Consider the following 15,788-nt stretch of genomic DNA (forward strand, 5'->3'; position numbering starts at 1 on the left):
CTGGTCTGACCCCCCCCCCCCCCCGCCTCGTCACGGAGAAAAGGGGGCGCCGAGCCCCCCCCCCCCCCCCCGTCCTCCCGTGTACAGGAGGCTGACGTGCGAGATGAAGCCGAGCGACGTTGAGGAGTTTGTCCACGGCACTCGTGGCTCGCCCCGTCAAAGGCCTGATCCAAGAAGAGGAGGCCCTAGTCCACTGTTGTTCGCTACTGCAAGGGAGGTTACGTCCCTGACCGTACCGATGTTGTCGTTATATGCACCGTCCGGGGATGCGATGCGACCGTTCCGGCAGGATCAGCTGACCCGTCACTGTCTCGAGACGCTTTGCCAGCACCTTGGAGAGGATTTTGTAGCCGGCGCACAAAGAGTGACACGGGTCGTCAAATCTCGACGAGGCGCAGGACTCCCCTTCTTGGGTAGCAGGGAGACCACCGGTCTCCTGTATCTCTGTGGGAGTTCACCCTTCTGCAGGTACTCCGTCAACAATTGCAGTAGTGGAGGGCCAAGCTCATCCCAGAAGGCCGAGAGAAGAGAGTGGGGAGAGTGAGGAGAAAGAGTGAGGAGCGAGAGAGAGAGAGTGAGGAGAGAGAGTGAGGAGAGAGAGTGAGGAGAGAGAGTGAGGAGAGAGAGTGAGGAGAGTGAGGCGAAAGAGTGAGGAGGGAGAGAGAGTGAAGAGAGAGAGGAGTGAGGAGAGAGAGTGAGGAGAGTGTGAGGAGAGAGATAAGAGAGAGTGAGGAGAGAGAGTGAGGAAAGAGAGAATAGAGAGAGGAGAGAAGAGAGTGAGGAGAGAGAGTGAGGAGAGAGAGTGAGGAGAGAGAGTGAGGAGAGTGTGAGGAGAGAAAGTGAGGCGAGAGAGTGAGGAGAGAGAGTGAGGAGAAAGAGAGTGAGAGCGAGAGAGAGAGCGAAAGACAGAGAGAGCGAGAATGAGAGAGTGAAAGAGAGAGAGCGAGAGAGAGAGCGAGAGAGAGAGTGAGAGAGTGAAAGAGAGAGAGAGCCAGAGAATGAGAGAGTGAAAGAGAGAGAGAGCGAGAGAGAGAGCGAGAGAGTGAGAGACTGAAAGAGAGAGAGCGAGAGAGAGAGAGAGAGAGCGAGAGAGCGAGAGAGTGAGAGAGTGAAAGAGAGAGAGCGAGAGAATGAGAGAGTGAGAGAGTGAAAGCGAGAGTGAGAAACTTAAAGAGAGAGTGAGAGACTGAAAGAGAGAGAGTGAGAGCGAGAATGAGAGAGTGAAAGAGAGAGAGCGAGAGAGTGAGAGAGTGAAAGAGAGAGAGTGAGAGCGTGAGAGACTGAAAGAGAGAGAGTGAGAGCGAGAATGAGAGAGTGAAAGAGAGAGAGAGAGAGCGAGAGAGTGAAAGAGAGAGTGAGAGAGTGAAAGAGAGAGAGAGAGAGCGAGAGAGTGAGAGAGTGAAAGCGAGAGAGTGAGAGACTGAAAGAGAGAGTGAGAGAGCCAGAGAGAGAGAGAGCGAACGAGAATTTCCCCCACCGCCCCGTTGTTAATCATAATCCCACGGCACGCGCCCGGCCTGCACTCAACCCCGCAACTTCCACGCGGTTCCGGCCACCCTCAAGGCGAGCGCGCTCCCGTGTCACGAAGTTCAAATGAAAATGAAGCGGGAGGAGGTTTTGAATCGGTCTGTGAGACCGCAACATATATATGGTGATTATTATTTTTACATCTATAAAGGCGTCAAAAAATTTGCACGGACGTAAAAAATATAACAAAGTATATTATATATTTGTGATATCATTATTTGTAATATGTTATATAAATATATACGTACTCTTTGGGTCTTTCGTTACGGTCACGTAGATTTAAAAAAAAAAAACGTTTGTAAAAAAATTAAAAACAAAATCACGACATTTCCATCGCAACACGACCAATCGTCTTCAGGTGAACAAAATTACAGCAGGCGAACAAAATTACAGCAGGCGAACTGCTGAGGCGGGAGAAATATTTCTCCTGCCAGGTGAAGGTCCCGCAGCTCAAGAAAATGGTGGCTTGCATCAGCATCATCGCGTTAGAATGTATATCAGCAACAGCCAATTGAATCTAAATGATCTTTCATGAGGATGATCAAATAAGCGGGACAGAATTTTACCGCCCTATGGATAAGACTCTTCCCCCCCCCCCCCACCCACCCACCCTCCCCCGGCATAGGAATGTGGAATTCCCAGAGCTGACTCAGGGTTGTGGAACGGGAGACGCGAAGCGATGCCTCGATGCTCATTTGAGCATTCAAATCATTCCGGCGAAATTTGTTTAATAGATTCACAGTGCAGGAGAGCCGAGCAGACAGGTGGGGGAGTCGTGTGTGTGGGGTGTGTGTGTGTGTGTGTGGGGTGTCTGTGTGTGTGGGGCGTCTGTGTGTGGGGTGTCTGTGTGTGTGGGGTGTGTGTGTGGGGCGTCTGTGTGTGTGGGGGGTGTGTGTGGGGCGTCTGTGTGTGTGGGGTGTCTGTGTTGGGGGTGTGTGTGGGGTGTCTGTGTTGGGGGTGTTTGTGGGGTGTCTGTGTTGGGGGTGTTTGTGGGGTGTTTGTGTGTGGGGTGTGTGGGTGTGTGGGGTGTTTGTGTGTGTGGGGCCTCTGTGTGTGGGGTGTCTGTGTATGGGGTGTGTGTGTGGGGTGTCTGTGTGTGTGGGGTGTCTGTGTCGGGGGTGTTTGTGGGGTGTTTGTGTGTGGGGTGTGTGTGTGTGGGTGTGTGGGGTGTCTGTGTGTGTGGGGCGTCTGTGTGTGGGGTGTCTGTGTGTGTGGGGTGTCTGTGTTGGGGGTGTCTGTGGGGTGTCTGTGTTGGGGGTGTTTGTGGGGTGTTTGTGTGTGGGGTGTGTGTGTGTGGGTGTGTGGGGTGTCTGTGTGTGTGGGGCGTCTGTGTGTGGGGTGTCTGTGTGTGTGGGGCGTGTGTGTGTGTGGGGCGTCTGTGTGTGTGGGGTGTCTGTGTATGTGGGGTGTCTGTGGGGTGTCTGTGTTGGGGGTGTTTGTAGGGTGTTTGTGTGTGGGGTGTGTGTGTGGGGTGTCTGTGTTGGGGGTGTTTGTGGGGTGTCTGTGTTGGGGGTGTTTGTGGGGTGTTTGTGTGTGGGGTGTGTGTGTGTGGGGTGTCTGTGTGTGTGGGGCGTCTGTGTGTGGGGTGTCTGTGTGTGTGGGGTGTGTGTGTGTAGTGTGTGGGGTGTCTGTGTGTGTGGGGTGTCTGTGTTGGGGGTGTTTGTGGGGTGTTTGTGTGTGGGGTGTGTGTGTGTGTGTGGGTGTGTGGGGTGTCTGTGTGTGTGGGGCGTCTGTGTGTGGGGTGTCTGTGTGTGTGGGGTGTGTGTGTGTGTGTGTGGGGTGTCTGTGTGTGTGGGGTGTCTGTGTTGGGGATGTTTGTGGGGTGTTTGTGTGTGGGGGTGTTTGTGTGTGGGGTGTGTGTGTGGGGTGTGTGTGTGTGGGGTGTGTGTGTGTGTAGTGTGTGGGGTGTTTGTGGGGTGTGTGGGGTGGTGTGTGTGTGTGTGTGGGGTGTGTGTGTTGTTGCAGTGTGTGTGTGTGTGTTGCGTGTGTGTGTGTGCATCAATAATATAATCCACCTCCAGCAGGTCCTGGCATCTCTGTGCGAAGGCATCGACCTGCGCAAAGATGACCGTCTCGTCCAGGTCCCAGCCGCTCGCAGAGAACCTGACGGAGGAGCGGGGAGGCACCGCACACACACCGCAGGTAAAGGCCCCCCACCCCCACGTACGGCCTTGAGCCTATTCTTGGGGCAAGCGTGGGGTGTAGCAACGACCACGAAAAAGCAGATGAACGATGAAAGATGGCTCAGATTCCCCGCCGCCTCGCGCCCCCCGCGCCCCGCTCGCCACCGGCTTCAACAGAGTGTTGGGGCTTCAACAGAGTGTGTTGGGGCTTCAACAGAGAGTGTTGGGGCTTCAACAGAATGTGTTGGGGCTTCAACAGAGCATTGGGGCTTCAACAGAGTGTGTTGGGGCTTCAACAGAGCATTGGGGCTTCAACAGAGTGTGTTGGGGCTTCAACAGAATGTGTTGAGGCTGCAACAGAGTGTTGGGGCTTCAACAGAGCATTGGGGCTTCAACAGAGTGTTGGGGCTTCAACAGTGTTGGGGCTTCAACAGAGCGTTGGGGCTTCAACAGAGCATTGGGGCTTCAACGGAGTGTTGGGGCTTCAACAGAGGGTTGGGGCTTCAACAGAGCGTTGGGGCTTCAACAGAGCGTTGGGGCTTCAACAGAGTGTTGGGGCTTCAACAGAATGTGTTGGGGCTTCAACAAAGTGTTGGGGCTTCAACAGAGTGTTGGGGCTTCAACAGAGCGTTGGGGCTTCAACAGAGCGTCGGGACTTCAACAGAGTGTTGGGGCTTCAACAGAGTGTTGGGGCTTCAACAGAGCGTTGGGGCTTCAACAGAATGTGTTGAGGCTTCAACAGAGTGTTGGGGCTTCAACAGAGTGTTGGGGCTTCAACAGAATGTGTTGAGGCTTCAACAGAGTGTTGAGGCTTCAACAGAGTGTTGGGGCTTCAACATAATGTGTTGAGGCTTCAACAGAGTGTTGGGGCTTCAACAGAGTGTTGGGGCTTCAACACAGTGTTGGGGCTTCAACAGAGTGTGTTGAGGCTTCAACAGAGTGTTGGGGCTTCAACAGAGTGTTGGGGCTTCAACAGAGTGTTGAGGCTTTAACAGAGTGTTGGGGCTTCAACAGAGTGTTGGGGCTTCAACAGAGTGTTGGGGCTTCAACAGAGTGTTGGGGCTTCAACAGAGTGTTGGGGCTTCAACAGAGTGTTTGGGCTTCAACAGAGCGTTGGGGCTTCAACAGAGTGTTGGGGGTTCAACAGAGTGTTGGGGCTTCAACAGAGCGTTGGGGCTTCAACAGAGTGTTGGGGCTTCAACAGAGCGTTGGGGCTTCAACAGAGTGTTGGGGCCTCAACATAATGTGTTGGGGCTTCAACAGAGTGTTGGGGCTTCAACAGAGTGTTGGGGCAAGTGCTGCTTTAGCAGCGAGTACGGCTGAACGATTTGACAGATATTGCGATTTGATTTGCGATTACATTTTTTATAAGTCAAGCTTCAGTTCAATATTCACTGCGTCTTAGATTTAAAACACGTGTGACGGAGCATTACCACGTGATGCCGTCAAAATATCAACTGCTCTAGATATTCCAATGCAAGGATGAGAACTTAAAAGATATGAATTGCTTCCAACACGTATTTATTTAAATGTGTTAATTGAAATAGAACAATGGATCATAGAACATTTGTTAAGCTAAATAAATAAAGTTATAATAATAAAAACAACCCCAATAAGCAAGTATGAGGGCTTTTCGAATCGCAAAAAAATCGCAGCCTTTGCGATTTGCTAATCGCATTGTTTCAAATTGCGATTTCGAATTGAAGATTAATCGTTCAGCCCTAGACGAGCGAGCAGCAGCAGCAGAGCCTCTAAAGATAAAGAAAGATGAAGATGCCTCAGACAGACCCACAGACTCACACAGAGATCCACAAACTCACAAATAGACCCGAAGACTCACATAGAGACCCACAGACTTACGTAGAGACCCACAGACTCACACAGAGACCCAGAAACTCACATAGAGACCCACAGACTCACATAGAGGCCCACAGACTCACGGAGAGACCCACAGACTCGCAAAGAGACCCAGAAACTCACAAAGAGACCCACAGACTCACATAGAGACCCACAGACTCACGGAGAGACCCACAGACTCACAAAGAGACCCAGAAACTCACAAAGAGACCCACAGACTCACATAGAGACCCACAGACTCACATCGAGAACCCACAAGACTCACGGAGAGACCCACAGACTCACACAGAGACCCACAAACTCACAAATAGACCCGAAGACTCACATAGAGACCCACACACTCACACAGAGACCCACAGAATCACACAGAGACCCAGAAACTCACAAAGAGACCCACAGACTCACATAGAGACCCACAGACTCACGGAAAGACCCACAGACTCACACAGAGACCCAGAAACTCACAAAGAAACCCACAGACTCACATAGAGACCCACAGACTCACATCGAGACCCACAGACTCACGGAGAGACCCACAGACTCACACAGAGACCCACAAACTCACAAGAGACCCACAGACTCACATAGAGACCCACAGACTCACGGAGAGACCACAGACTCACACAGAGGCCCAGAAACTCACAAAGAGACCCACAGACTCACATAGAGACCCACAGACTCCCGTAGAGACCCACTGACTCACGGAGAGACCCACAGACTCACACAGAGACCCACAAACTCACAAATAGACCCGAAGACTCACATAGAGACCCACAGACTCACGTAGAGACCCACAGACTCACACAGAGACCCACAAACTCACAAATAGACCCGAAGACTCACATAGAGACCCACAGACTCACGTAGAGACCCACAGACTCACACAGAGACCCAGAAACTCACAAAGAGACCCACAGACTCACATAGAGACCCACAGACTCACATAGAGACCCACAGACTCACGGAGAGACCCACGGACTCACACAGAGACCCACTAACTCACAAATAGACCCGAAGACTCACACAGAGACCAACAGACTCACGGCCATTAGAAACTACTCTCTTGAGAACTGTTGTTTGCGTTAATTGTTCCACCTCAGATTAGCACGGCTGGCTACGTACGGTGGTGCGAAAGAACTGCAATATACATGATGGTGGTGATGATGTTGATGGTGGTGATGATGTTGAGGAGGAACCTGCACGATGAGTAAGTGAGGGATGTTGATGGTGGTTGTGATGATGATGATGTGGCCCTCTGGAACGCTCTTCCTTCCGAATTCAGGAAGCCGCTGGGAGCTATGATGGGACTTTTACATCATCGCCATCGATATTGACAAACTCATTGGTTTAGAACTGCGTTTCGTGTTTAGTTTGTTGTCCTTCTCCCGCTCACCTCCGATTGGCTACGGTTGGCTACGTACGGTGCGAAAGAAATTCAACACACACACACAAAGACAAAGGTCCCCCTGTATGGCCTGTTAGCGGCAAGTGCTGTTTAGCGAGTAGCAGCGCCCTACGCAGGCCATCACGTACACTCACACTCACTCACTCAGACGCCCTGTCAGATGCCGCTACTGATTCTGCGGCCGTCTGGAACGCTCTTCCCTTCCAATATCAGGAAGCCACTTGAAGCTGTGATGCAATTCTACACCATCATCATCATCATCTAGATTGACAAACTCATTGCTTTACAACTTCTGTTTCTTGGTACTTTCAGTAAAGTCACGTAGATAGAAATATAAAAAATTTAAATAAAATGGCTTTTTTAATTAATTATATTTTTAATTTGTATTGTATTTTTTTAATCTTCTATCTACGTGACTTTACCGTAAGAACCAAAGAATATGAATTCCTGCAGTCACGAAAGCTTTAAGTCAAAATGTTCAACTTCTGTTCTTTGTGTGTGTTTGCTTGATGTCGCCCACACCCCGGGAGATTCCGAGGGGCTGGTCCACCCACTCGGTTCTCTCGCGAATCGGTTATGGAAACGTCTAAGCTGCCGTGGCGTCTCAAATCGGCTCATTGGTAGACTGCAAACAGTTCGGAACGCGGCAGTCAAGGGGTGCTCACCCGAACCACACTGCGTGACCACATTTCTACGGGCCCCCCTTATCATTGCTTTGGCTTCCGGTATTGAAAGGAGTGTTGAGTCTATGGTGCAGTGTTGAGTCTGTGGTGCAGTGTTGAGTCTACGGTGCAGTGTTGAGTCTGTGGTGCAGTGTTGAGTCTGTGGTGCAGTGCTGAGTCTATGGTGCAGTGTTGAGTCTATGGTGGAGTGTTGAGCCTATGGTGCAGGGTTGAGTCTATGGTGCAGTGTTGAGCCGATGGTGCAGTGTTGAGTCTATGGTGCAGTGTTGAAATCTATGGTGCAGTGTTGAATCTATGGTGCAGTGTTGAGTCTATGGTACAGTGTTGAAATCTATGGTGCAGTGTTGAGCCTACGGTGCAGTGTTGAGTCTATGGTGCAGTGCTGAGTCTATAATTATAATAATTCACATTTATCCGTAAGGTGCATTCCACTAATGCACCAAGGCGCCTTGCAAGAATATGGATAGAGAAACGGGCCAAGAGAGACGGAGAAGCTTTTGAATGTAACGTAGTGACTTTAGAAAATGTGTTTTTTTTTTTTTCAAAGATGAGACTTTAAAAGCATCCACGCCGTCGGACGTGGACGAGCGTCCAACGGCAGCGAACGCCGCGAAGCTTCGCAGAGGCCGCAGCGAGTCGCCCGCTCACCCCAGGGACGCAGACGGGGATCGATATTAACGACCCTTGAGGGGGGTGCTACGGATGAATTAACTCGTGAACATATGGTGGTGGTGGTGCCGACCCATGCAAGGCTACACCGTAGAGTCAGCACTGCACCATGGACTCAGCACTGCTGCACCATAGACTCAGCACTGCGCTTAGACTCAACACTGCACCATGGACTCAACACTGCCCATAGACTCAACACTGCCACATAGACTCAACACGGCACCATAGACTCAACACTGCCCTATAGACTCAACACTGCCCATAGACTCAACACTGCCCCATAGACTTAAAACTGGACCATAGACTCAACACTGCCCATAGACTCAACACTGCCCCATAGACTCAACACGACACCATAGACTCAACACTGCCCATAGACTCAACACTGCCCCATAGACTCAACAATACCCATAGACTCAACACTGCCCCATTGACTCAACACGGCACCATAGACTCAACACTGCCCATAGACTCAATACTGCACCATAGACTCAACACTGCCCCATTGACTCAACACGGCACCATAGACTCAACACTGCCCATAGACTCAACACTGCCCATAGACTCAACACTGCCCGATAGACTCAACACGACACCATAGACTCAACACTGCCCATAGACTCAACACTGCCCCATAGACTCAACACTGCCCCATAGACTCAACACGGCACCATAGACTCAACACTGCCCCATAGACTCAACAGTACCCATAGACTCAACACGGCACCATAGACTCAACACTGCCCCATAGACTCAACACTACCCATAGACTCAACACTACCCATAGACTCAACACTGCCCCATTGACTCAACACGGCACCATAGACTCAACACTGCCCATAGACTCAACACTGCCCTATAGACTCAACACTGCCCCATAGACTCAACACGACACCATAGACTCAACACTGCACCATAGACTCAACACTGCCCCATTGACTCAACACGGCACCATAGACTCAACACTGCCCATAGACTCAACACTGCACCATAGACTCAACACGGCACCATAGACTCAACACTGCCCCATAGACTCAACACTACCCATAGACTCAACACTGCCCCATTGACTCAACACGGCACCATAGACTCAACACTGCCCATAGACTCAACACTGCCCATAGACTCAACACTGCCCGATAGACTCAACACGACACCATAGACTCAACACTGCCCATAGACTCAACACTGCCCCATAGACTCAACACGGCACCATAGACTCAACACTGCCCCATAGACTCAACAGTACCCATAGACTCAACACGGCACCATAGACTCAACACTGCCCCATAGACTCAACACTACCCATAGACTCAACACTACCCATAGACTCAACACTGCCCCATTGACTCAACACGGCACCATAGACTCAACACTGCCCATAGACTCAACACTGCCCTATAGACTCAACACTGCCCATAGACTCAACACTGCCCCATAGACTCAACACGACACCATAGACTCAACACTGCCCATAGACTCACACTGCCTCATAGACTCAACACGGCACCATAGACTCAACACTGCCCCATAGACTCAACACTACCCATAGACTCAACACGGCACCATAGACTCAACACTGCCCCATAGACTCAACACTACCCATAGACTCAACACTACCCATAGACTCAAAACTGCCCCATTGACTCAACACGGCACCATAGACTCAACACTGCCCATAGACTCAACACTGCCCTATAGACTCAACACTGCCCCATAGACTCAACACGACACCATAGACTCAACACTGCCCATAGACTCAACACTGCCCTATAGACTCAACACTGCCCCATAGACTCAACACGACACCATAGACTCAACACGGCACCATAGACTCAACACTGCCCCATAGACTCAACAGTACCCATAGACTCAACACGGCACCATAGACTCAACACTGCCCCATAGACTCAACACTACCCATAGACTCAACACTACCCATAGACTCAACACTGCCCCATTGACTCAACACGGCACCATAGACTCAACACTGCCCATAGACTCAACACTGCCCTATAGACTCAACACTGCCCCATAGACTCAACACGACACCATAGACTCAACACTGCACCATAGACTCAACACTGCCCCATTGACTCAACACGGCACCATAGACTCAACACTGCCCATAGACTCAACACTGCACCATAGACTCAACACGGCACCATAGACTCAACACTGCCCCATAGACTCAACACTACCCATAGACTCAACACTGCCCCATTGACTCAACACGGCACCATAGACTCAACACTGCCCATAGACTCAACACTGCCCATAGACTCAACACTGCCCGATAGACTCAACACGACACCATAGACTCAACACTGCCCATAGACTCAACACTGCCCCATAGACTCAACACGGCACCATAGACTCAACACTGCCCCATAGACTCAACAGTACCCATAGACTCAACACGGCACCATAGACTCAACACTGCCCCATAGACTCAACACTACCCATAGACTCAACACTACCCATAGACTCAACACTGCCCCATTGACTCAACACGGCACCATAGACTCAACACTGCCCATAGACTCAACACTGCCCTATAGACTCAACACTGCCCATAGACTCAACACTGCCCCATAGACTCAACACGACACCATAGACTCAACACTGCCCATAGACTCACACTGCCTCATAGACTCAACACGGCACCATAGACTCAACACTGCCCCATAGACTCAACACTACCCATAGACTCAACACGGCACCATAGACTCAACACTGCCCCATAGACTCAACACTACCCATAGACTCAACACTACCCATAGACTCAAAACTGCCCCATTGACTCAACACGGCACCATAGACTCAACACTGCCCATAGACTCAACACTGCCCTATAGACTCAACACTGCCCCATAGACTCAACACGACACCATAGACTCAACACTGCCCATAGACTCAACACTGCCCTATAGACTCAACACTGCCCCATAGACTCAACACGACACCATAGACTCAACACTGCCCATAGACTCAACACGGCACCATAGACTCAACACTGCCCCATAGACTCAACAGTACCCATAGACTCAACACGGCACCATAGACTCAACACTGCCCCATAGACTCAACACTACCCATAGACTCAACACTACCCATAGACTCAACACTGCCCCATTGACTCAACACGGCACCATAGACTCAACACTGCCCATAGACTCAACACTGCCCTATAGACTCAACACTGCCCCATAGACTCAACACGACACCATAGACTCAACACTGCACCATAGACTCAACACTGCCCCATTGACTCAACACGGCACCATAGACTCAACACTGCCCATAGACTCAACACTGCACCATAGACTCAACACGGCACCATAGACTCAACACTGCCCCATAGACTCAACACTACCCATAGACTCAACACTGCCCCATTGACTCAACACGGCACCATAGACTCAACACTGCCCATAGACTCAACACTGCCCATAGACTCAACACTGCCCGATAGACTCAACACGACACCATAGACTCAACACTGCCCATAGACTCAACACTGCCCCATAGACTCAACACGGCACCATAGACTCAACACTGCCCCATAGACTCAACAGTACCCATAGACTCAACACGGCACCATAGACTCAACACTGCCCCATAGACTCAACACTACCCATAGACTCAACACTACCCATAGACTCAACACTGCCCCATTGACTCAACACGGCACCATAGACTCAACACTGCCCATAGACTCAACACTGCCCTATAGACTCAACACTGCCCATAGACTCAACACTGCCCCATAGACTCAACACGACACCATAGACTCAACACTGCCCATAGACTCACACTGCCTCATAGACTCAACACGGCACCATAGACTCAACACTGCCCCATAGACTCAACACTACCCATAGACTCAACACGGCACCATAGACTCAACACTGCCCCATAGACTCAACACTACCCATAGACTCAACACTACCCATAGACTCAAAACTGCCCCATTGACTCAACACGGCACCATAGACTCAACACTGCCCATAGACTCAACACTGCCCTATAGACTCAACACTGCCCCATAGACTCAACACGACACCATAGACTCAACACTGCCCATAGACTCAACACTGCCCTATAGACTCAACACTGCCCCATAGACTCAACACGACACCATAGACTCAACACTGCCCATAGACTCAACACGGCACCATAGACTCAACACTGCCCCATAGACTCAACAGTACCCATAGACTCAACACGGCACCATAGACTCAACACTGCCCCATAGACTCAACACTACCCATAGACTCAACACTACCCATAGACTCAACACTGCCCCATTGACTCAACACGGCACCATAGACTCAACACTGCCCATAGACTCAACACTGCCCTATAGACTCAACACTGCCCCATAGACTCAACACGACACCATAGACTCAACACTGCACCATAGACTCAACACTGCCCCATTGACTCAACACGGCACCATAGACTCAACACTGCCCATAGACTCAACACTGCACCATAGACTCAACACGGCACCATAGACTCAACACTGCCCCATAGACTCAACACTACCCATAGACTCAACACTGCCCCATTGACTCAACACGGCACCATAGACTCAACACTGCCCATAGACTCAACACTGCCCATAGACTCAACACTGCCCGATAGACTCAACACGACACCATAGACTCAACACTGCCCATAGACTCAACACTGCCCCATAGACTCAACACGGCACCATAGACTCAACACTGCCCCATAGACTCAACAGTACCCATAGACTCAACACGGCACCATAGACTCAACACTGCCCCATAGACTCAACACTACCCATAGACTCAACACTACCCATAGACTCAACACTGCCCCATTGACTCAACACGGCACCATAGACTCAACACTGCCCATAGACTCAACACTGCCCTATAGACTCAACACTGCCCATAGACTCAACACTGCCCCATAGACTCAACACGACACCATAGACTCAACACTGCCCATAGACTCACACTGCCTCATAGACTCAACACGGCACCATAGACTCAACACTGCCCCATAGACTCAACACTACCCATAGACTCAACACGGCACCATAGACTCAACACTGCCCCATAGACTCAACACTACCCATAGACTCAACACTACCCATAGACTCAAAACTGCCCCATTGACTCAACACGGCACCATAGACTCAACACTGCCCATAGACTCAACACTGCCCTATAGACTCAACACTGCCCCATAGACTCAACACGACACCATAGACTCAACACTGCCCATAGACTCAACACTGCCCTATAGACTCAACACTGCCCCATAGACTCAACACGACACCATAGACTCAACACTGCCCATAGACTCAACACGGCACCATAGACTCAACACTGCCCCATTGACTCAACACGGCACCATAGACTCAACACTGCCCATAGACTCAACACTGCCCTATAGACTCAACACTGCCCATAGACTCAACACTGCCCCATAGACTCAACACTGCCCCATAGACTCAACACGACACCATAGACTCAACACTGCCCATAGACTCAACACTGCCCTATAGACTCAACACTGCCCATAGACTCAACACTGCCCCATAGACTCAACACGACACCATAGACTCAACACTGCCCATAGACTCAACACTGCCCCATAGACTCAACACTGCACCATAGACTCAACACTGCCCCATAGACTCAACACTGCACCATAGACTCAACACTGCCCTATAGACTCAACACTGCCCTATAGACTCAACACTGCACCATAGACTCAGCACTCCCCCATAGACTCAATACTACCCATAGACTCAACACTGCACCATAGACTCAGCATTACACCACAGAGACACAACACTGCCTTACAAATAAGTACAAATCATTCGTATAATACGCAGTATAACGGCGGTCGGCTCAGCAAGAGTCACCATCCAACGCGCCGCGGACGCGTCGACAGCGCGCCGTGAGAAAGATGTTTAGATCAGAGAGCCGGAGCGGGCAAGGGGAGGCTCATCGCGTGCGCTTTGGACGGCGGGCGCTGTCTCTCAAGCAAGAGAGCGAGAGTGAGCTTGGTGTGAGTGGGTGGGTGGGTGAGTGGGTGGGTGTATAGGTGGGCGAGTGGGTAGGTGGGTGGGTGTGTAGGTGGGTGAGTGGGTGGGTGAGTGGATGTGTAGGTGGGTGGGTGAGTGGGTGTGTAGGTGGGTGGGTGTGTAGGTGGGTGGGTGGGTGAGTGGATGTGTAGGTGGGTGGGTGAGTGGGTGTGTAGGTGGGTGGGTGTGTAGGTGGGTGGGTGAGTGGATGTGTAGGTGGGTGGGTGAGTGGGTGTGTAGGTGGGTGGGTGGGCGGTGTCTCTCAAGAGAGAGAGAGAGATAGCTCAGAGAGCAAAGAGCAGAGAAGAGTGAGTGAACGTGGGTGTAGGTGAGTGGGTGTGTAGGTGGGTGAGTAGCTTTGTGATTGTGTGAGTATACGAGTGAGTGAGTGAGCCAGTAAGCTGTAGAGAGAGAGTGAGCGAGTGAGTAGCTGTGTGAGTAGAGGAGTGAGTGAGTGAGTATCTGGGTGAGTGAGTAGACGAGTGAGTGAGCCAGTAAGCTGTAGAGAGAGAGTGAGCGAGTGAGTAACTGGGTGAGTAGATGAGTGAGCCAGTACGCGAGAGAGAGTGAGCGAGTGAGTAGCTGGGTGAGTAGAGGAGTGAGCGAGTGAGTGAGCCACTAAGCTAGAGAGGGAGTGAGCGAGTGAGTAGCTGGGTGAGACAGTGAGTAGGCGAGTGAGTGAGCCAGTAAGCTAGAGAGAGTGTGAGCGAGTGAGTAGCTGAGTGAGTGAGTGAGCCGACGAGTGAATGAGCCAGTGAGCTATAGAGAGAGTAACTGGGTGAGTAGATGAGTGAGCCAGTAAGCTGTAGATAGAGTGAGCGAGTGAGTAGCTGGGTGAGTGAGTGAGCCAGTGAGCTAGAGAGAGAGTGAGTGAGTAGCTGGGTGAGTGAGTGAGCAGACGAGTGAGTGAGCCAGTAAGTTGTAGAGAGAGAGAGAGTGAGAGGAGGGAGCGAGCGAGCGAGTGAATTAATGAGACACAGACAGAGAGACTAAATGAAACACAGAGGTCCCCAGTTCCCGGTTCCAGCTCGGGCTAAATCAGACCCGTCAACCCAGATCCGCCCGCGCTACCCCGAGCTCGTTCGAGTGTCGGGCGTTATTAGCCAGGCAAACTTCTCCCTTTTTCGCGTACGCCAGCTTCAGCTGTCAAAATATTCCTATTTAATTTAACCTCCTCCTACAACAACCCACCACCACCACCACCACCTCCTCTTCCTCCTCTGAGGAGCAGCACAGTTGCTTTGTTGTTACGTTATTATATTTACCATTGGTATCAAGGGGGAGCTGATGCCGCCGCCGCCGCTGCTGCTGTTGCTGCCACGGTATGCGCGTCCGTGTCCTTTCGCAAACGCACGTAGCCCGAACCGTGCTAATTGAGGTGACGGGAACGTCCAGGCGAAAACGATGCCGCGAGTTCCTGAAATCTCCCTGCCCTCACTCACTCCACACCCGCC

The 15,788-nt window shown here is 51.2% G+C and overlaps 1 protein-coding gene across 1 annotated transcript in view; it reads right to left on the reverse strand.

The window, feature by feature from the left end:
* Positions 1-15,788, reverse strand: part of LOC142906582 (dynein axonemal heavy chain 2-like) — a 397,319-nt gene that overhangs the window by 125,205 nt on the left and 256,326 nt on the right. The window contains exon 11 of the mRNA XM_076054728.1: positions 3,543-3,630. Within this exon, the coding sequence (XP_075910843.1) occupies positions 3,543-3,630 (88 nt within the window). The remainder of the gene's footprint in view (positions 1-3,542; positions 3,631-15,788) is intronic.

Source organism: Petromyzon marinus, chromosome 67 (genome assembly GCF_048934315.1).
Source record: "Petromyzon marinus isolate PM22_M1 ecotype Great Lakes invasive population chromosome 67, UKy_Petmar_22M1.pri1.0, whole genome shotgun sequence".
NCBI lineage: Eukaryota > Metazoa > Chordata > Hyperoartia > Petromyzontiformes > Petromyzontidae > Petromyzon > Petromyzon marinus.